Genomic DNA, 21,160 nt, shown 5'->3' on the forward strand with positions numbered 1-21,160 from the left:
AGCATCCTGCCACATGCAGTCTTCCTGCTTTCCCCAGGCACTGGTCCTGTGTTCTCTTTCTGCTCTCCCAGCAGCCCATCGATCCTCACTTGGATTCTGAGGACTGGGGGCCTTGGCACCCTGGAAAGGACATGGAGCCTGTTACTGGAAGATTCACCTGCTTAGTTCTGCTCTGCTCTGGACCGTTTAGGTGGTCTGGGTGAACACATAACTGTGGGCTCTCTCTTCCAAAAAAGAGGTGGAGATCATAATATTAATAATAATAATACCTCTTCTTCCACATGATCTTGTGGTGAGGATCAAGGAGATGATGCATGGGAATGGCGGTGTAACCAGCTAGTTGACTTGTGAAAAAGAAGACATCATTATTAATTGCTTGGGAGAATGTCTACTTTAAAAGGAGATCTTTGAAGAGGAAAGATTTCCTGGCTACACAAATGAAGTTGTAATGGTGAAATAATAGCCTTTAGCCAGGGTCACTGTTTTGGGGGGAAGAGGCCAGACCTAACTCAGTTATCCAGTGAAGGCATGTGCTCCCCAGCCCAGCCCTGTGGCCGACTTCATTCCCAGCAGTTAGGACCTGGAAGAATCTATTCATTAAGGAGAACATTTTTCTTCTCGCCGGTAGATATTTTTGCAGCACTCCTCAAATGGCTCAAATGATAACAAGTACACCTGCAATGCAGAAGACACAGGAGTCAGGAGATGTGGGTTCCATCTCTGGGTCAGGAAGATCCCCTGGAGGAGGAAATGGCAACCCACGCCAGTGTTCTTGCCTGGAGAATCCCCATGGACAGAGGAGCCTGGGGGGCTACAGTCCAGGGTCCAGGGGTCACGGTCGGACATGACTGAGCATGCCTGCTGTAGCATGCACACATAAGCAAACAGGTGGTGTTGAAGAGAAAGGGCCAACCAGACAGCCTGCTTTCCTGATGGGCAAGAATGCAGGTGGGGAGCTAAGTGAAGGTTCGGAGGTGACCGGCATGAGAAGACCCCAGGAAGAAGATTTCTGGCTAATGAAAGCTAAAATTTTGCAAACAAATGAAGAGTTGACCTGGAAGAACGGGCTGGAGTATTGAGTTCACTGGTCAGGTCAGTGGCCAGGGAAACAATCTTCACTGTTACCTGAGTACCTCCTCACAAGGAGCCTTTGGGAAGCTTCCAGATTCTCCAGAAGAGATCTTTCTGCTTGAGTCTCTGAAAGCACGGTGGTTTTGCTGAGTGTGTCTGACCCCGTGGCACTCACAATACTTGAACGAACTGAGGAGTTGGCATTGTTTGCTTGGAGGTATCCCACTGAGAATTTCCTCCACATCCTGTGACCTAATTCTTCCCCTGCGTTCTTCCTCTTTTAAAAGAAGTTAAGATATAACCTGTACACAATTAAATACACAGATATAAAATATACAACTGGATAGGGACATGCATGCTAAGTCATTTCATTAGTGTCCAACTCTTTGCGACCCTATGGACTGTAGCCCACCAGGCTTCTCTGTCCATGGGATTCCTCAGGCAAGAATACTGGAGTGGGTTGCCATGCCCTACTCCAGGGGATCTTCCCCACCCAGGGATCAAGCCCGTATGTACCCATGTAACCAGCACCTCAACTAAGCATAGAATATTTCTAACACCTCAGGAAGTTCCGCTGGGTCACCTTCTCAACTCTGCCCAGAGGTAACTACCCTTTCACTCTCTATTGCCACAGCCCAGTTTGCCTGTTCTAGAAGCTCATATAAATAGAATCCTATGATATGCTCTCTTTTATGTCTGGTCTCTTTTGCTCAAAATATGCTTTTCAGGTTTATTCTTGTGTTTGCAGGTATCAGTAGCTCATTCCTTCTTGTCACTGAATGGTATTTCATTGTGGGCTTTCCAGGTGATGCTAGAGGTAAAGAACCTGCCTGCCAATGCAGGAGACATAAGAGACGTGGGTTTGATCCCTGGGTTGGGAAGATCCGCTGGAGGAGGGAATGGTAACCCACTCCAGTATTCTTGCCTGGAGAATTCCACAGACAGAGGAGCCTGGGGGCTACAGCCCACAGGGTCACAAAGAGTTGGACATGACTACAGAGACATTACTTTGCCAACAAAGGTCTGTCTAGTCAAGGCTATGGTTTTTCCAGTGGTCATGTATGGATGTGAGAGTTAGACTGTGAAGAAAGCTGAGCACCGAAGAATTGATGCTTTTGAACTGTGGTGTTGGAGAACTCTTGAGAGTCCCTTGGACAGGAAGGAGATCCAACCAGTCCATTCTAAAGGAGATCAGTCCTGGGTGTTCTTTGGAAGGAATGATGCTGAAGCTGAAACTCCATACTTTGGCCACCTGATGGGAAGAGTTGACTCATTGGAAAAGACCCTGTTTCTGGGAGGGACTGGGGGGCAGGAGAAGAAGGGGACGACAGAGGATGAGATGGCTGGATGGCATCACTGACTCGATGGACGTGAGTCTTCGTGAACTCTGGGAGTTGGCAATAAACAGGGAGGCCTGGCGTGCTGCGATTCATGGGGTCGCAAAGAGTTGGACACTACTGAGCAACTGAACTGGACTGAACTGAAGTGACGACACACATACACAGTTTTCATTGTATTAATATGCCACCATTTATCCATTATCTGTGTTTATGTTAATAAATATTTGGGTTGTTTCTAATATTCAGTTATCATGCATAAAGCTGTAATGAACATTGGTACAAGTCCCTTGATATTGGCTAGCATAGATCTGGACCCCAAACAGATGGGTGGAGAGAATGAAAAGAATTGAGGAGACCCATACAATGGCCAGCTTTTAACAAAGGCATCAGGGCAATTCAGCTGAAGAAGACTGTATTATTTACAAGCAATGCTGGAGTAACCAAATATCCTTTCACATAAAAGAATCTCAGCCCCTACTTTGTTTTTTATTTGGCTGAGAGCCCCTACTTTATTTTATTTTATTTTTGTAATTTGGCTACATTGGGTCTTTGTTGCAATGAGCAGGCTTCTCTTGCTGCTCTATGGCATGCGGGATCTTAGTTCCTTGACCAGGGGCTGAACTCACGTTGCCTGCATCATAGTGCAGATTCCTAACCGCTGGACCACCAGGGAAGTCCCTCAGCCCCTACTTTATACCACATGCAAAAATTAATTTGAGACATAACATAGATCTACACGTAAAAGCTATTATAAAGCTTCTAGAGGAAAATACAAAGGGAAACATTCACAGATAGGGAATGGGCAAAGATTTCTTCACACACAAAAGGAACAAGTGTAAAAGAGGAAATTGATAAATTGGATTTCATCAAAATTAAAAGTGTGTGCTCTTCCAAAAGAACTGTAAAGAAAAAGTTAAGGCAGATGTAGGAGATATTTGTACATCTAAGAAGGAACTGGGGTTGAGATAAATATTAAAAATTCCTTCAAATCAATAATAAAAACCAAAAATCCAATTTAAAAATGGGCAACAGACACACAGAGATACTTCACACGAAAAGATGAAAGAATGGCCAAAACTCACATGAAAAGATGCTCAACATCATTAACCATCAGGGAGACACAAACCATGATCACAATCAGATGTCAGCCAGGCAACCACAGTGGAAAGCCTGGATGTGTGGGTCTCTATAGGGAAGGATCGCTATGCTGGCTACCCGTTTCCAGGACACACAATCTTAGCCAGGATGTAGCTGAATGTCTTTCAAGAGCATGGAACTGTGAATGAGGGACTTGGGTCCTGCTCCTGGCTGTGTCCCTGACACCCTGAGGTGGGGTGGGAGTCCTGGCAAGGGTTTGGACCACCCACAAGTGAAGGAGTAGAAATAGCTGCACCCTAAGAACAAAGGCTTCTTAATTTTGAACTTTCTTCCCTTGCAGTTGGTGGGCTTCCCTTGTGGCTCAGCTGGTAAAGAATCTGCCTGAATGCATGAGACCTGGGTTTGATCCCTGGCTTGGGAAGATCCCCTGGAGAAGAGAAAGGCTACCCACTCCAGTATTCTGGCCTGGAGAATTCCATAGACTGTATAGTCCATGGGGTTGCGAAGAGTCGGACACGAATGAGCGACTTTCACTTTTCACTTTCCCTTGCACAAATGTTCCAGGATTCTAATTAGGAATATTAGTGAGAATCCTATTGGCTCCTGCATAAAGATTTCTTTTTGGGCAAAGTAAAGGTAGGGCTTCCCAGGTGGCGCTAGTGGTAAAAAAAAATCCGCCTGCCAATGCAGGAGACGTAAGAGATGATGGTTCCATCCCTAGGTTGGGAAGATCCCCTGGAAGAGGGCATGGCAACCCACTCTAGTGTTCTTGCCTGGAGAATCCCATGGACAGAGGAGCTTGGCGGGCTCCATAGGGTCACAAAGAATCAGACAAACGGAAGTGAATCTAGCACGTATGCAAAGGTAGTGATACTCAGACTTTTCACATGATAAATTTGAAAACAAGAGACAAAATCCTGCTTAAAAAAAAGTTTCTAACTTAAAGCTTTCTAAGAACTGAAGTAACATTTTCTCCTGAAGTCTTCATCAATTCATACGTTTTCTCCTCTGATGGCCTAACAGCTGCTCTGAAGACAGGAACACGTTAAGTCACTTTCAGTGTACTTTATCTCCTTCCAGGAAGTAGAAAAATTCCCTTTCATTATGTGGAATTTGGCTTAAAGCACTTCAGTGTTGGATCTGCAGTTCTGTATCCTCAGAGGTCTAATAAATATTACTACCAGAAGGTGAACGAGCTGAGAATATTTAACTTGTTTAGAAGACCTACCCTCTCTTCCTCTCTCTCTCTCTGCCTCCCTGCCTCCATTCTCATCTCCATCTCTCTATCTCTGTTTCCAGTTGAGGAATAATTAAAGGGCCATAATGTAGAAGAATAGGCATTAAATATATTCTGTGTGGCCCTCAAAGCACAACTGGATGTAGGCTATAGGCAAGTCTCTTTCTACTCAGACATCAAGGACAATAGATCTCTCCAGGGATGACATGAGCAGTGAATGAGTTCCTCATCCCCGGAGGTGTTCAAGCAGATGGATATTTATTGCGACCCTTATGGAGGATATTTATGGAACAAGTTGAACTTGATGACCTCTTCTGAAATTCCTCTTCAATCTCTGCACATCAGTTCACACCAGGCAACCACAGTGGAAAGCCTGGATGTGTGGGTCTCTATAGGGAAGTATCGCTATGCTGGCTACCCGTTTCCAGGACACACTCTTAGAGCAGCTAGGTAGGAGTCATTGAGACACAGTGTATAACTTTTGGAAGTGATAAGACATTGTTGCAGATTTGTGTTGTCTGAAAGTGGTGGTTGGTTCTTAGAAATAGCCCCAAATCTGATCAATATGGGATCACCCTATTAGACACCATTTGGGGATTTAAAAAATAATCCAACAACAGAGCATGACTATGGAGGGACAAGGGTGATTTCCTTGGCATGCCCATAAGCTCAGTATGAAACATGAGAGATTTTCCCCCAAGTAGCACTTTGTAAAGGTGTGCCACCACAGAGGTACCAAAGGAAGCTGCACTCATTTGAGAGTTTGCATCCTGCAGTGATTTTTCAAAGGTCAATCTCACACTTTACAGTTACAGTGCTCACTTTATCTCGGGGAGGAATTGGCATGTTTATTTCATTTCTTATGATAGAATGTTTCTGAGACTGCTAGAACCTCTGACCCATGCTTCCTTCACGGGAGAACTTATCACGTTCCATGGGGGGCTTCTGAAGACCCAGCTGGAGCTGTCAAGCTGGGCACCTGGCCAGACGGCTTTATCTAACCTGCTTTACTTCACTCCCTTGTCGACTCATTGCTTCAGTAGCATCACGGCACTTTGAGGGGCTCTACTACTTGGCACATGTTCACAGCTAGATGGGGCTTCCCTGTTACTGCCAGTGGTTAAAAAAAAAATCCTCCTGCCAATGCAGGATACACAGGAGACTCAGGTTTGATCCCTGGGTTGGAAGGATCCCCTGGAGGAGGAAATGGCAACCCACTCCAGTATTTTTGCCTGGGAAATCCCATAGACAGAGGAGCCTGGTGGGCTGCACAATCTCTGGGGTTGCAAAGAGCTGGACTGAGTGACTGAGCACACATGCACAGCTGGACAGTTGCTGGCGCCGGCCTCCTGCACACATGGCAGGGGCGTCCCATTGTGGGTGATTAGGGACACAGAGGATGCCATCTTCAGGCCATTTCTGGGAACTGCCCTTCAAGAGGGACCCGCCTTAAATAATCAGAGCTTCAGTGTGTATGAGAGAGCGAACCCATGAAATATCCTGATCCAGGATATGTAATGAAGAAAGTGAAAGTGTGAATTGCTCAGTCGTGCCCAACTCTTTGCAGCCCCATGGACTTTAGCCCGGCAGGCTCCTCTGTCCATGGGATTCTCCAGGCAAAAATACTGGAGTGGGTTGCCATTCTGTTCTCCAGGGTATCTTCCCAACCCAGTGATTGAAACCGGATCTCCTGCATTGCAGGCAGACTCTTTACCATGTGAGCCACCACGTAATGAAGAAGGCTGGAGTTTTCCCTTGACAGCTGGCTTTGGTGAACGAGAAAGGAGATGATTAGAGCAGATGACAGAGTTACCAGCAGGAGTGGAGAAGGAGGAGCCCCTGCAGCTGAGGAGGAGCCCCTGGGTGACATCACCACTTTGTGTAAAGGCAGCTCTGCCAGTCTGCCTGGCAGAGCACAGGCAAGGCAGCCTTACCATGTGTAACTCTTCTACTACTTAAAGATGGAGGGGCTGGCCAAGAACTCAGGGAAGCACACTAGCATTCTTTAATCTGCATGGTTATGACATGGAAGCGGGTATCCGGATCCATGTTCATTTGCTCTACATGAAACATTTTTCCTCCTCCAAAGCATCATTTGTGGGTCCACCTTTTCCCATTCTCAGTTCAGAAGCTGCGGGTGAAGTTTCTATTCCCAGCTTAGGGATGAAACACGTGGCCCAGGCCTGAGACAATCAATCCAATCATAATTCCCAGACCACGGTGCCTGGTTCAGGACTGGACAGGGCCAGTGACCTTCAATGACACTTTTGTTGGGACTGCTGGCTTCAAGATAGAGGTCTTTCCCATCAGATTTGATCCTGAGAGCATGGAAAGCTGGAATTCTTGCAATCACCTTGGAGCTACCAGGAACTCAAGACTGAAGCCAATACAAATGCAGAGTGGAGTGGAGAGGTAGAAAGAGTCAAGTCCTGGTGACACTGCTTGGATGCTGAATCCAGCTGTGCCTGAAGCCTGATCTTCTTCTGAACTTTACAATTCTACTTCTTTAAAATGAATTTGGCTTGAGCCATCTGTTCCTTGCTCCACAGAAGTTCTAATGGTATCAGTTCTGTGCAGCTGATAGGCCTAGAATGGGAACAGGGGAAGTAGGACTAATCCGTTATTATATGTTACAGGATGCTGTGTTGTTGTAATTCCCCATAGGGGAGAGATTTCGACAGAGCTGTTTGGAGAGGGTACAGGCTCCCTCAAGGGTGAATTCTTTATCAGGAGCAGGATTTCTGATCCAAACAGGATGACCACATTGAGGGGAGAGCATAGAATCAATTCAAGGCAACAAAAGAGGGGGTTACCTGGGCAGCTCTTTAGAGCTGTGTGTTTCAAAGTCCCTTTTTAATGATAATAGCAGTGTAGTCACATACTCTTTCAAACTCCTTCTCTAGGCATCTCTAATACAAGCAAGCAATGATCAGGAACATGTGGCACAAAGATTCTAAATCTACAATCTTGGTAACAGTCCCTGGTGGTCAGCACCAACACAATTAGGTCTTGAGCATGAACTTAACCTTGGTCCACCCTTCTGACTGCCAGAGAGGTTGATCCACTCTGCCCTCCAGACCCCTTCCACCTCTTCTCCCTTCACCTATTTATGTTCTTGCCCTCACTTGGAATTTCCTTGGCCTTTTAAGAACCAACTCTCCTCAACAAGGCTTTGTGCTCTGGCCACCCCAGACCAAAGGGAGGATTCCAACCTCTGATCTCAGAGTGATCCAGTTTTCAGAAGGGGACTGATTGGTGCTGCTTTGCTAAGTTCCTTAATATTTCTTCACGGTTCCTTGTCTGTCTGTCTGCTTGAGGGCGGATTTAGATTATGAGTCCTCGCACCCAACACATAACTGTGCTCAGTTGATGCTCATAGGTAAGTGATGTATTAATATCATTGGCTCTTGTTAGTAATCTAGAATCTGGCCTCCTGACCAGATCCTTTTGGATCTGGGTTCCTAGAGTTCACTGGGTTGACTATGGACTCTCCCACACCCCAGCTCAGTCCAGTGTGCTCAGGGTAGTTGCAAGGCCCGGGGAACAGAGGAAACAGACCCACACCTCCTTCCTCCAAGTCCTCATTACTCTACCCACACCTGACACTCCACGTGCGTGATATACATAATCAATCATTCATTCATTCACCGAATACTTACCAAGCACAGTGTGCCAGGCATCATGTATACAGTGACAGGCTAACCAGATGCAGGGCCTGCCTCTGGGGCTTCCAGGATGGCGTCCCTTCCACACAGCCAGGACTGTTCCTCCTCTGTCTGCCTTTCTCTCCCTAGTCCTTGAGATGTCTTGGCTCCGGAATCTTGGATCTGTCATGGGTCCCTTCTGAAGTAGAGTCAGTTTGCCCTCTGCTGATGTCTAAGCTCTCCTTCTAAGGTCTTCCTTCTTCCTACCCTCCCTCTTGTCCAAGGCTGCACTCTGGCTTCTCATTCCCAGTAACTACCATCTCCCAGATCTCTAAACCCAGGAGAGACCTGGGCTCCCCAGAGACAACCTGATGGTTATGGTTAATATGAGTTTTGCATCTTGAATGTCCATTTGTTTTAAATTAATAAAAATAGGAAGTTCAAATTCTGACAAACATATAATCCTGACAGGTGATGGGAAAGCAAACCTAATCCCTGGTTGGGCTCTGGTTTGACGTCCTGACCCTCGGGTCACCGGTGAGGATCTGGCCTTTGACTCTGAACCCTTCGGGTGAGGCTTCTGGTCCTCCCAGCAGCCCTTGCTGCCTCAGGTGCTGATGACGATGCTGTGTCAGCAAAGAGGGACCCTGCCCACCTGCTGGGGTAGGGGCCAGTCTCTCTCTCTCTCTTTTACGTTTCACAGCACAGTCCGGAGCTGCTTGGGGGCTGCGCGGGGTGGGGGTGAGGGCGGTTTCCTTTGGCGTGGCGCTGGTGGTTGGCGAAGAGCCAGGTTCCCCTTTGCCCTCAGTCTGTGCCAGGACCCTGGAATCTGGCCGGGTCTTCCAGGGGGCAAAGCAAAGCTTGAGAGTAATCTCGGGTAACTTCTTAGGGAAAAAAAAAAAAAAAAATTCCAGGTTAGAAAAATGTAGGAAGGGCAGAGAATAGATAGGAAGGAGCTCTGCCCGCCACGAACAGTGGGTGCCAGGGCTGTCTGGAGCCCGAGAGAATCCTCAAAGCGCTCCGCTACTACCTGCCCACGTGAGTGCGTGTGCCAAGGAGCCAGAGCCCCGGGAGCAGCGAGAGTCGAGGACGAGCGAGGAGACGCAGAGGGGCCGCAGGCAGAGACCCAGCGAGCGCGCTGCCCGGGCGCCGAGCCCAGGGGCCGCCCACTGGCGGGGGAGCCGGGGAGCGCGCAGGGGAGGCGGCGGCGTCCGGGCTTCCCCGGGCTTCCCCTCGCCCGGGCGCGAGCGCAAGGCGCGGCGGGCCCAGGAAGCGGAGGCGGTGCCGGGCGCGGGGGACCCGGGAGTCCCCCAGGCTCCCTCCCGCTCGGCGCAGGGGCCGCGGGGCTGGGAGCGTCGGGGGCGGTCGGCGCTGCGTCCCCGAACCCCAGAGCCTTGGGCGGGAGATTTGGGTTGAGTCCTCCCCGCCGCCCGCCCGCCCCTCTCGGCGCCCGCCTCCCGCCCCCGCCCGCGGCCTGGAGCGCGCCTCCCTCGCCGCCCCGGGTCTGGCGAGCCGGCACCGGCCAGGCTGCGGGAGCCGCCGAGAGCACCAGCCGCCGCCGCGGGAGCCGCTCCGGCCACACCATGCGAGAACTGGCCATTGAGATCGGGGTCCGAGCCCTGCTTTTCGGGGTCTTCGTGTAAGTAGTGGCGCGCCGCGGGTCTGGGCGCGAGGACTCGGGGACCCACGGACCGAGCAGACGTCTGGGCACCCCAAGTTTGTTTGCGCCCCGCCGGTGCCTGGATTGGAGGGTCCCTTCCCCGCCCAGGGATGCGTCCTAGGGGACCTAGAAAGACCCTTCTGTCCCCCTTCCTGGCACTCTGCGCACGAAGGGACCCCCGCGCGCGAGACTGGCCGGCTCCCGTCACCTCAACGCGCCAGGTCCCCTGGCCGGCGCCTTTCCCCGGCCCTGCACCACCTGCCGGGGATTCTGGATGCTTACGGGGACGCAAACGCGCACCCTCGTTGGCGCCCTGGGGAAGTTTCTCCCTGTGTGTGATCTTCGGAGCCCGACGTTTGCAGTCTCTGCTCCTGGCTGCATCCTTCCTGGATCCGCGCAGTGCCCAGGGCCGGGCTGGGTCTCCCTTCGCGCCCCTGGCTTTGGCGCCCGGGGGGTCCTGTTGAGCGTTTTCCCCGGAGGCATTTGCGATGCTTCTCCGGCTGGAAAACTGTTGCTGCGGCGGCTAAGAAGTCGGAGGGCCGACAGCCCGGGATGTGGGCTCCATATGTCGAGAGCTCTGTGCGGAGTCCATGCCCACTTAGGGCAGCAGCGAGATGCCCCGGGGGCCCTGAGCGGCGGGTGCTTGGCAAGAGGAGGGGGATCTGGCAATGGGTTTTTTCAGAGACGTCTGAGCCCCACTGTACCCCCGGGGGCCCGCCGCCGCCTCCAGCTTCCCCCGCGCCCAAGCAGCAGCGATCTGTCGCGTCTCTGCCCTTCAGATTCAAGCCCAGAACATCCGCTCAGACCCATTTCTAGCCTTCTGTCATCTCCTGTCACCTAGGCGCCGTGTCTACACTTGTCCCTCCATTAGGGGTTCAGGTTCTCTCTCCTCCTCTGCCCAGGGCTGTTTTCAGACACATTTTAAATATTTAAGTTGCATGAACTTTCTGGATTTGCATTTTTTAAAAAAGCCCATTAAGCCATTCCAAACAGGAGGCCTCTCTCTGGATTTCTGCCCCGAATCCGGAGTCCTTGGTGGCAGGTGGGAGGCCATGAGACGACTTCGGTTTTGTTCACCCAGGGTATACACGTGCAAAGAAATGCCCTTTCTGGCATGTTTTTCTTTACCAGGGACTAAATTCATCCAGCGTGTTTATTCACATTGCTAGAAAAAAATCCGTGAGCTTCCCCCAGGTGCAGAAAACCCCCTTTCCTAGCTTCTGACTAAACACTAGTGTTATTCAGCCGGAAGAAGAACTCGGGTGGTTCCTGAGGCACTTTAGAAAAAAACAGAAAACACTTTCCCCTTCTCTTCATCTGTTTTTCTACCTTTGGAATATACATTCAAACTAGTACTTGCCTTGCGGCCAGATGGGGACAGCTTCCAATTGGCAATTAGGCTGAGCCCCATTAAAGTATTGTGTGATAGAAATGATAAAATAGTGTTCAGTGCACAGCAGAATTTACCATTTGTTGGGTGAATGTTCGTGTGAGTTATGTTGAAATAAAGTGAGGTAGGCTCTTTGGTTGCTAGTTTTGTTTGCCACTGGCAATCATCAAATTAAAAAAAAAGGATCCAATGATATGTAAATATTTGTATTATTTTCAAACACTCCTTCAAATATCTCCCCCCCACCAAACATTTATGCAAATTTTATAAATACGTAATGAATGGTCCATGCAGTGGATTTGGAAATTTGATAATTACCATTTTATGTGCTTCTTGCTTCCTCTAAAGATATTATGTAAAAATCAGGCAGTTCATATTTTTTTCTCCAGCTTCCCCTTTGTATTAATTACTTAATGGGGGATCTTCTATCACCCAGAGGGGATCTGTTATCACCAAAAATCTTGGGTGCTGATGGCATTTTTGGATGATTCCCTGGTTTTGTATCAAATTAGAAATATTAACAGTGTGTCCAACTTGTGGCTCTTTTACCTGCAAAGACCAGCTTGGTTATCTGTGCTCGACTCCCTGGGTGGGAATCTTGGATGCTCAGATGCTGTTATCATCAGGCAGATACGGACTTCCGGAAGGACTGGTGTGGAGCGCGAGATACAGATGACCCTTTGTTTTCTGAGATGAGCTTCTGGCGAGATGACAGAGGCTGGCTTTCGGGGTGAGGGGAGTTTTATTCTTCCTTTTGCTGGTGCTTCAGTGGCTTGAACCCACCTCTAGTCATGAAGGTGATGGTCTCAGTAGGAGGGCTTCATCCCCGTAGGTTTAGAAAGTCCCTCTGGACAGGCCGAATCCATTTCTCTGCTGTTGGGTCCAACTTAGATGACACTATTTGGTTCTTCTTGGTGTATCTCCCTTATTTCTGAGGATAAGGAAATAATCTTTTGCTGGGGGATACTTTATTTCTTTGCAGACTTGTGCCTCTAGGGAGCATCACCTGTAGATATTCCTGTTCTCTGATCAGATTTGCTCTGCATGAAACTAGAACCCCACTTCCTGGTGCCCAAAGTCTTGTCTGACTCTTTTGTGACCCCGTGGACTGTAGCCCGCCAGGCTTCTTTGTCCATGGAATTTCGCAGGCAAGAATACTGGAATGGGTTGCCATTTCCTTCTCCAGGGGGTTCTTCCCGACCCAGGGATCAAACCTGCATCTCCTGACATTGGGAGGCAGATTCTTTATGGCTGAGCCACCAGGGAAGCCCCCCTGGAGGTGTGAGGTTAGTGCTAATGCAATGCATTTGTGGATGCATGGGTAGTGGGCATAGACTAGGAACCAAGGTTTCCCTTGTTCTCTTAAGGAACCGGTTCTCTGTCTCTAGACCAGGTTTAGCATTGAGGTTTGATGACTCAGGATTCCAACAGGATGCTTTTCATGGACCACTCTCCAGAGAGCACCCGAGAAATGCTCGGTCCTGCCTGAGAAGCTCAATCACCGAGGAGAAAATTAGTAACAAGTAATGCCCATCAGGGCTGGTATGTAAAGTTTAACTTACCAAGAAATAAATTGGTTTGAGGAATCAGTGTTTAGGAAACATCAAAGTATGGTGTGCAGCTTTGAGGCTGAATTTAGTACTCTGAGACTTGTGGGCTTTGCTCTTCCTCAAGGGTCCCATGGGAGGGCTTCTCAGGTGATGCTGGTGGTAAGGAACCCACCTGCCAATGCATGAGATGTGGGTTCAATCCCTGGGTCACGAAGATTCCCTGGAGGAGGGCCTGGCAACCCACTCCAGTATTCTTGCCTAGATAACCATACGGACAGAGGAGCCTGGTGGGCTACAGTCCATACGGTCACAAAGAGTCAGACACGACTGAAGTGACTTAGTATGGCATGGCAAGGGCTGTGGGCAAAGCAGAGAGGAGGAGTGCCCACAGGCTTCCTCCATTCTGCCATCACCCTAGATGCCAGCAGGGATACTGTGAGTGTTCCTGCTAAAGCCAGACTGGATGTTGCTGAGTGAGTGGAGTGTGGAGGCAAGGGGGCCAGTCAGTGGCCCTGTGACCCACGTGTGTACCACCACTGGTACACTACTGCCACGTTTCCACCTGGCCTCTCCAATACCTGCCATGTATTCAGCGCTTACCATGTGCCAGACACTAATAAAGACAATCGCATGTATATTTAACCGTTATATGCACCTGATGAGGCGGGTGTGTTGACATTTCTAATCATGGATGAAGGATCTGGAACACAGATTAAGGAACTGCCACAGAGCTGGTAAGGGCGCTGAGACCTAAATCTCGATGCTCCAGCTCTCAGTCACCTTGCTGTACAGCTTCAGGGAAAAAAAATAAAAACAGCCAGCAGTGGTCTGTTGAGGGCTCGCTGTCCACCAAAGGGACTCCATGTGATTTCTCCTTTAAGCCTCATTTTGCTTGAAGAGATCCTCTTAATTTTTCCGACTTTACAAATAGAGAGACCAATTTAGAAAGGCTAAGTAACTTGTCTGCAGGTACTCAGCCAGCAGGAGGTATAACATGCTTTCAGGCAGTTGTCTTCCTTTCCCAAAGCTGCTGAGATGAACTATGTCCAGTTCCAGGCTTCCAGACGGGAACCAAAGTGACCGCCTCTTAGAAGCCATCCCTCCGCTAAAGATCCTTTATCTGTAGAGAAGCACGGTCTGGACTGATGTCACTCTAGTTCCAAAACCAGACTCTCTGACATCTCAGTGGTGGAGGGGGCCAGCTGTGGTTCACCCTCCCTAAGAGGAGGGGTTGGGCTTGTTACAGATTGTAAGGGTCTTCCTTACGTCTCTGGAGCCCAGAGAGTGTGACGTGGTGAGGAAGTTGCCAATAAAGACACTAAAGGACTAGCGCTGTTTTCTCTTGCCGCTGTTGGCCGTTCCCCTCTGGGGCATCAGTTAAATGGGAGAAACCTTTATTTATAGCCCTGCAGAAAGGACCCTGGACATATGCTGATGACCTGACCTGCTAACGGGTGGGTGGGGGATGGCACAGATGAGCTGCCTACTTCATTTGTGAGTCTGGGCTCCTCAACCTCTCTTTTTCTCCCCACATCCCTCCATCCTCTTTCTCTCCCTCCCTGTGGCTCCCGGAGGATCCTTGTCTGGGATGTCCCTCCAGAAGTAGGGGTGTGCTCAGGATGCCAGGCAATGGTGTTTGCTTCACCTCAGATCAACTCAGCCTCTCTCCTTTGAGTACTTCCTATGCTGGAGGCCTGAGCAGGTGGCAGGGATGGTTGGGTAAGGAAGACCAGGGGGCCTCCAAGGAGCACGCAGCCTGGCAGAGCAAGACACGACACACTGCTTTTTGTTATTCCCCGCCCCCTCCCCGTCACTTTGCAATCACTGGTTTTGAAAGTTTTGCCTCCAAACATTTCCCTTTTATTATCCATCCAGCCTGTAGAGGCATGTTTGGCATCTTGTAGGTGCTTGCAGTTATCGTGGTTATTTTTTTTCTCTTTCATTAGTAAACTTCAGTTTGTGTAATTCCAAACAGACACAGAGTAACTTGGCGCTTTAGCTGATCCAGGTGATTTGCTCGAGGGCCCTGGTTGTGAGGTTGATTTTTGGAATATTGGCAGTAGCTAATAGATCTTTCTTTATTACCCTGAGGAGTCTGATTTAAGACTCGAGGTTGGGGAGGGCTGTGGTGTTTGGAGAAGACTGCTCGGTCTTGTTTAGAAGGAGGAATTAATTAGCCCTGGGAGGAATGACAAGGAAGAGACAGGTGCCAAGGACGGTTGTTTAGAGCTGGCATCTCTCACCTGAGTCTTGAGCAGGGCATGGAAGGTGCAGAGACCCTGGGCCCAAGAACATTCCTGCAGACAGAGTCCTGGAGCCAAAGCCTGGAGGCACATTTTGGGTGGAATTGGCTCAGATGGTAAAGAATCGGCCTACAGGAATCAACCCAAGTTTGATCCCTGGGTTGGGAGGATTCCCTGGAGAAGGGAATGGCAACCTACTCCAGTATTCTTGCCTGGAGAATCCCATGGATGGAGGAGCCTGGTGGGCTGCAAAGAGTAGGACATGAATGAGTGACTAACACTGAGCTCACCACGTGTGGCCTCAACACAAAGTGTGGGTTTCGAGGTTGGGGAGTTGAGTTGTAGGAGGGTCAGGAAATGAGCATGGCACGAGGACATCTTAGGGCCCACGTGAAGCCTGGATGTTCCCCTGTGTGGAATGTCCCTGGGGAGCTCTGGGAAGTTTGAAACAAAAAAGCACCATGAACAGACACGTGCCCACTGTGGAGGGTGCGGTAGTTCCCTCAGCACCTAGGCCCCGGTCCTTCTGTCAGTGGCCACATGTGCCTCTGTTGCTGGGCTCCTCTGTGCTTTTGGGGACCCTGAGGTTTGTTCTGCCGTCTGTGCAGGAATCCACATCCCTGTCTTGCTTTCCCTGCTCTTTCAGCTGGGCCTTGCATGGTTGGCGCTCAGGAGAGCTCACCAGCTGGTGCTTGGTTTGCGAAGATCGTGTTTACAGACCCCTGAGTTCGGCATCCATTCAGAGCAAGGCTTCCTGAAGGGCAGCCTACTGACCACCTGCGCCTGAATTACCTGGGCCCCAGTTCAGGCCTAACTGGATCAGCCTTTGGAGTGGAGCCCGACCCTGGAGTGGATCAACACTCCCATCAGCCCGTGGAGTGTTGCATTTTCATCAGGCGATCCTTCTTACGCATTTGGGAACTGCTGATGTGCAGTTACAGTGGCTTGAGACCCTCTTGTGGTCTAGGGTCGCCTCTGATTATTTTCTCCTTTGGCTACATGGGAGATGACCATTCCCAAATCCCTGCGTTCAGGTGGGGCCGTGGGGAACATGGGCAGAGTGAGAGGGTCACCTTCAGGTTGAGGCAGCATCAGGCCCCTTTGGTGACCTGTCATTGTCCTTCTCTGTTGGCGGCAAGCATGGAGCTCTGTGTTGAGGTGGCAAAGCTGCCAGATGCCAGCTGCTGTTGGAGGTGGACTTGTGGGACAGAAGGAAGCTTTTTTTCATTAACTGTGATTTGGGGACTGAGGTAGCTCAGCTGGTAAAGAATCCGCCTGCAATGTGGGAGACCTGGGTTCCATCCCTGGGTTGGGAATATCCACTGGAGAAGGGAAAGGCTACCCACTCCAGTATTCTGGCCTGGAGAATTCCATGGACTGTATAATCCATGGGATTGAAAAGAGTCAGGCACTACTGAGTGACTTTCACTTTAGCTACTGTAGCAGAAATCTATTCTATCTACTACACCTGTAATAATTTTGCTCACTCTCTAGGAACAAAGGGTTTTTTGAGGCAAAGTGTAAATGACAAACCATGGGCTTTGGAGCTAGATGGACAGGGTTGGGATGGGATTTTGACTCTGCTACCAACTAGCAAATTGCCTAAAACCTCAGTTTTTTCGTGAGTGAAATGGGTTAGTTCCTACTTCACTGGGTTTTATTAAATAAGGTGCTGTAAGTGCCTACAGTACATACACCGATAATTAGGTGTCTGCTCCCTACTCTTGTGAATCCCTATTGTCTGTATGTCCTGTCAAAACCCAGCAGTGTAGTATAGTGGTCACAGTTAGGCCCTGGGCGTTGGGTTCCTGGGGCTTGAATCCTGGTTTTGTCACTTAGCTGTGTGAACCTTTTAGCAAAGTGTTTATCCTAGTTCCGTCCATGTTTCTCCATCTATTCTCCATCAACAGCATCCTCGGATGTAAGACTTGTGAGTACTAAATGAGAGCCTCAACAAATGGTGATATGATTTTTATTATCCTTTTATTTAGATGAATCCATAATGTACATGCTAAGGAAAATGCCATAGGTAGCTAATGATACTCTTATTGCAAATGATTTACTACAAGATTTCTGTAAAATGATTAACTCCTTTATATTTCAAACGATTGCTTTTAGCCCCCTAAAGTGAGGTACATAAATTGCCATGAGTTCATTCAGTGAGCTGTACCCCCATTATAAAGCATGGGGTGCTGTCTCTCTGATGGTGTCTCAGCCCTGTAGCTTCTCAGCAGTGACAAATCACCAGCCTTTTACAGCAGCGATTCTAGGACACTGAATCAGAAGTGTTATCAGCGTTCACTAATATGTAAGGAAAATGCTGTGTTCCCATCATTGACTTTTGAGTCTGTGCTTGTCACACAGAGTTCTGCTAGAAGCCTGCTGCCGACAGTTTTTCAATCAGATACCCCTTGTACCCACCAGTCTCTGCATGCCAGACCAAGTATACCCAGCGCTTCTCCCCCCACCCAGGAGGGCATCTGCTCTGTCTTCTGCTAAATGGAGCATCCTTCCATTTGAAATATTATTTGCCACTGTAGAATGAGTCGGCTGTACCCAGAATTCTGAGAATTGGTGATGTTTTCCCACAGGGAGATAAATGCTTACAACGCCACAAAAAGAGATCATTAGTTTTATAGCTTTGGGATAAAGTTATCTCAATTAGTTATAAAGATTATACCTTTTATGACCCACACAAGGCTCGTAAAAGCTCCATATCTCTATTTTTCTGTGATAGTGTTTTTAAATATGAAAATTGTCTCAGTAGTATTGTTTCTTTAAAAAATATAATCTTGGTGTTCTGCAGATGAATTAGAAACCCTGGTTCACCGTGAGGAAGTAAATTAGTACAGGACTTGGCAGTGCCTGGGATGGTTGAGCAGGAAGCCAGGAGGGGCTGGGGCTGTGGAGCCCAAGGACTGCTTCATCACAATCTTTTAACACGTGACTGTGAAAAATTGTCCCGTCGAGGTGAGGGACGAGTTGTTATCCTGTGTCCACTGAAGACAAAGCAGTGAGAAACGGGGTCAGAAGCTGCAGGAGCATCTAGGTTGGTTTGCAGAAAGCAGTCTGCCGATTAGCACTAGACATATCTTTCTCCTTTACCAGAGGGTTTTTAAAACGTGTTTTTATTGAAGTATCAGTTTGAACCATGTGGAATTGCTGATATTTGACTGTTTTGACCTACAGACTCAGGAATTTCATCTCAGTCCAAACTAAAAATAATATCCACAAAGAAAAGTGCATGATTCATGACTGTACAGAGCACCCTCCACCCTGACGGCCCCTTCTGCCACCCTGAGGGTCCCCATCATTCTAACTTCTAACAGCGTTTTCGAGCTTTGTGTAAATGGCATCAAGCATTGTGCGTACTGCTTTCTGGACCTTTTTTTGGGCTTTTTGCTTGGGCATGCTTTGGAGACTTATCCGTGTTATGCGTAGCTTTAGTTTGTTAATTCTCATTGTCATTGCATGATGGTCCCTTTTTGTTTACTCGTTATATGGATATCATTTATTGATATTTGGATTCTTTATTATTTTTGGCTATTAAGCATAATGCTGCTACTGTTTTTAATGAACATATCTGTAATTCCTGTGGGCTATATACTGAGGGGTGGAAATGCTCAGGAACTCATCTGAGATTTTTAAAGAGGATTTGGCTTCTTTTTGTCTGGCCCAGATCCTGAGAGAGAGCACTAGTCTGAATGCTGCTTTAATCTCCATCCGTTGATCAGTTACTTTGTGTAAAGCACGTGGTGAATGACAGGAGGATGCGCAGAGGATGGGTCCCCACTCTGCAGGAGGGGGACAGCCTGGCACCAAAGTCTGCTCATGGGCATCAGAGCTGTATCCTGACTGCTGATGAGAGAGACGTATCCCGGCTTCCTTATCTGTAAAGTGGGGACAAGATATCATTGCCGAGGAGGCTTAAAGGTGAAGGGAAGTAATGTTAAGGGAAGTAACGGTAAGTGTTAAAGCCAGGCTCCTTTCCTTCCTCCACCTCTCTTCCCTCCAATGGGGATGTCAAGATTCAGTTCAGTCACTCAGTCGTGTCCAACTCTTTGTGACCCCATGGACTGCAGCATACCAGCCCTCCCTGTCCATCACCAACTCCTGGAGTTTACTCAAACTCATGTCCATCGAGTCAGTGATGCCACCCAACCATCTCATCCTCTGTTGTCCCCTTCTCCTCCTGCCTTTAATCTTTCCCAGAATCAGGGTCTTTTCCAATGAGTTAGTTCTTCACATCAGGTAGCCAAAGTATTGGAGTCTCAGCTTCAGCATCAGTCCTTCCAATGAATATTCAGGACTGATTTCCTTTAGGATTGACTGGATGGATTTCCTTGCAGTCCAAGGGACTCTCACATCTTCTTCAACACCACAGTTCAAAAGTATCCATTCTTCAGTGCTCACCTTTCTTTATGGTCCAACTCTCACATCCATACATGACTACTGGGAAAACCATAGCTTTGACTAGATAGACCTTTGTTGGCAAAGTAATGTCTGTGCTTTTTAATATGCTGTCTAGGTTGATCATAGCTTTTCTTCCATGAACAGTATGAAAAGGGGGAGGTTGAGATAGAGGTAAATAAAAGATACCTAATGTCACAAACAGGGAGATCCTAAAGGAAATCAACCCTGAATATTCACTGGAAGGACTAATGCTGAAGCTGAAGCTCCAATACATTGGCCACCTGATGCAAAGAAATGACTCATTGGAAGAGACCCTGATGCTGGGGATGATTGAGGGCAGGAGGAGAAGGGGGTGGGAGAGGATGAGATAGTTAGATAGCATCACTGAGTCAATGGATATGAGTTTGTGCAAACTCCGAGAGATGGTGAAGGACAAGAAAGCCTGGTGTGCTGCAGTCCACGGGGTCACAAAGAGTCAGACACGACTGAACACCTGAACGACGACAACAGTGTCGCAATGTAACACTGAGTGCAGCGCTCAGTGCCACAGCAGACATGAACCTGGAACTGGTGTCTGGGGAGTCTGAGGATGGTGTTCTGAATAATTGTCCAAGAAGTCATTGAGAAAAAGAAGAGGCTTATATGCATGTATAGGGGCTTCCCTGGTGGCTCAGTCAGTAAAGAATCGGTCTGCAATGCAGGAGACTGTTTATGTGTATGTGTGGGTATCCTTTAATTGACCTGTCTCTCCATCTTGGTTACAGGAAACAAGTTTTAATACTAACCATGTGCCATGTTCATACTAGGCATTTGTCACACCCTAGATGACTTAATCTTTTCAATCCTTTAGGAGGTGATACTGTTGTCCTAATTTACAGAGTTTTCAGTTCAGTTCAGTTGCTCAGTCATGTCCGACTCTTCGAGACCCCATGAATCGCAGCACTCCAGGCCTCCCTGTCCATCACCAACTCCTGGAGTTCACTCAGACTCACGTCCATCGAGTCGGTGATGCCATCCAGCCATCTCATCCTCTGTTGTCCCCTTCTCCTCCTGCCCCCAATCCCTCCCAGCATCAGAGTCTTTTCCAATGAGTCAGCTCTTCACATGAGGTGGCCAAAGTACTGGAGTTTCAGCTTTAGCATCATTCCTTCCTAAAGGAGATCAGCCCTGGAGATCACCCAGGGCTGATATCCTTTAGGATGGACTGGTTGGATCTCCTTGCAGTCCAAGGGACTCTCAAGAGTCTTCTCCAACACCACAGTTCAAAAGCATCAATTCTTCGGTGCTCAGCTTTCTTCATGCATATAGATTAGCACAAGCTTTTTATGGGCTCTGATGAACAAGTGTAGCCATTGAACTTAGTTTTGTACATAATGTAGATAACATTGGTTAGCTTGGAAGATATCCATAAACTGTTGTTAAGTGATAAAAAGCAGGTTACATAAGTGTGTATAAAGCTACTGTAATGTGGTAATAGAATAAAATCAATTTGTATCTATGTCGGTAAGAAAATA

The 21,160-nt window shown here is 48.4% G+C and overlaps 1 protein-coding gene across 3 annotated transcripts in view; it reads left to right on the forward strand.

Moving 5' to 3' along the window:
- Nucleotides 1-9,532: 9,532 nt before the first annotated feature.
- Nucleotides 9,533-21,160, forward strand: part of PLPP4 (phospholipid phosphatase 4) — a 146,943-nt gene continuing 135,315 nt past the window's right edge. Inside the window, exon 1 of one of the 3 annotated variants that reach the window (XM_086378675.1) lies at nucleotides 9,533-10,029. In XM_086378675.1, coding sequence (XP_086234801.1) covers nucleotides 9,974-10,029 — 56 coding nt within the window. In that variant the 5' untranslated portion in view covers nucleotides 9,533-9,973. The remainder of the gene's footprint in view (nucleotides 10,030-21,160) is intronic. The other 2 variants (XM_086378674.1, XM_086378670.1) reach the window with 2 other exon arrangements.

This window comes from Bos grunniens, chromosome 26 (genome assembly GCF_055505025.1).
Source record: "Bos grunniens cultivar Pamir isolate PY7600 chromosome 26, Bosgru_T2T1.0, whole genome shotgun sequence".
NCBI lineage: Eukaryota > Metazoa > Chordata > Mammalia > Artiodactyla > Bovidae > Bos > Bos grunniens.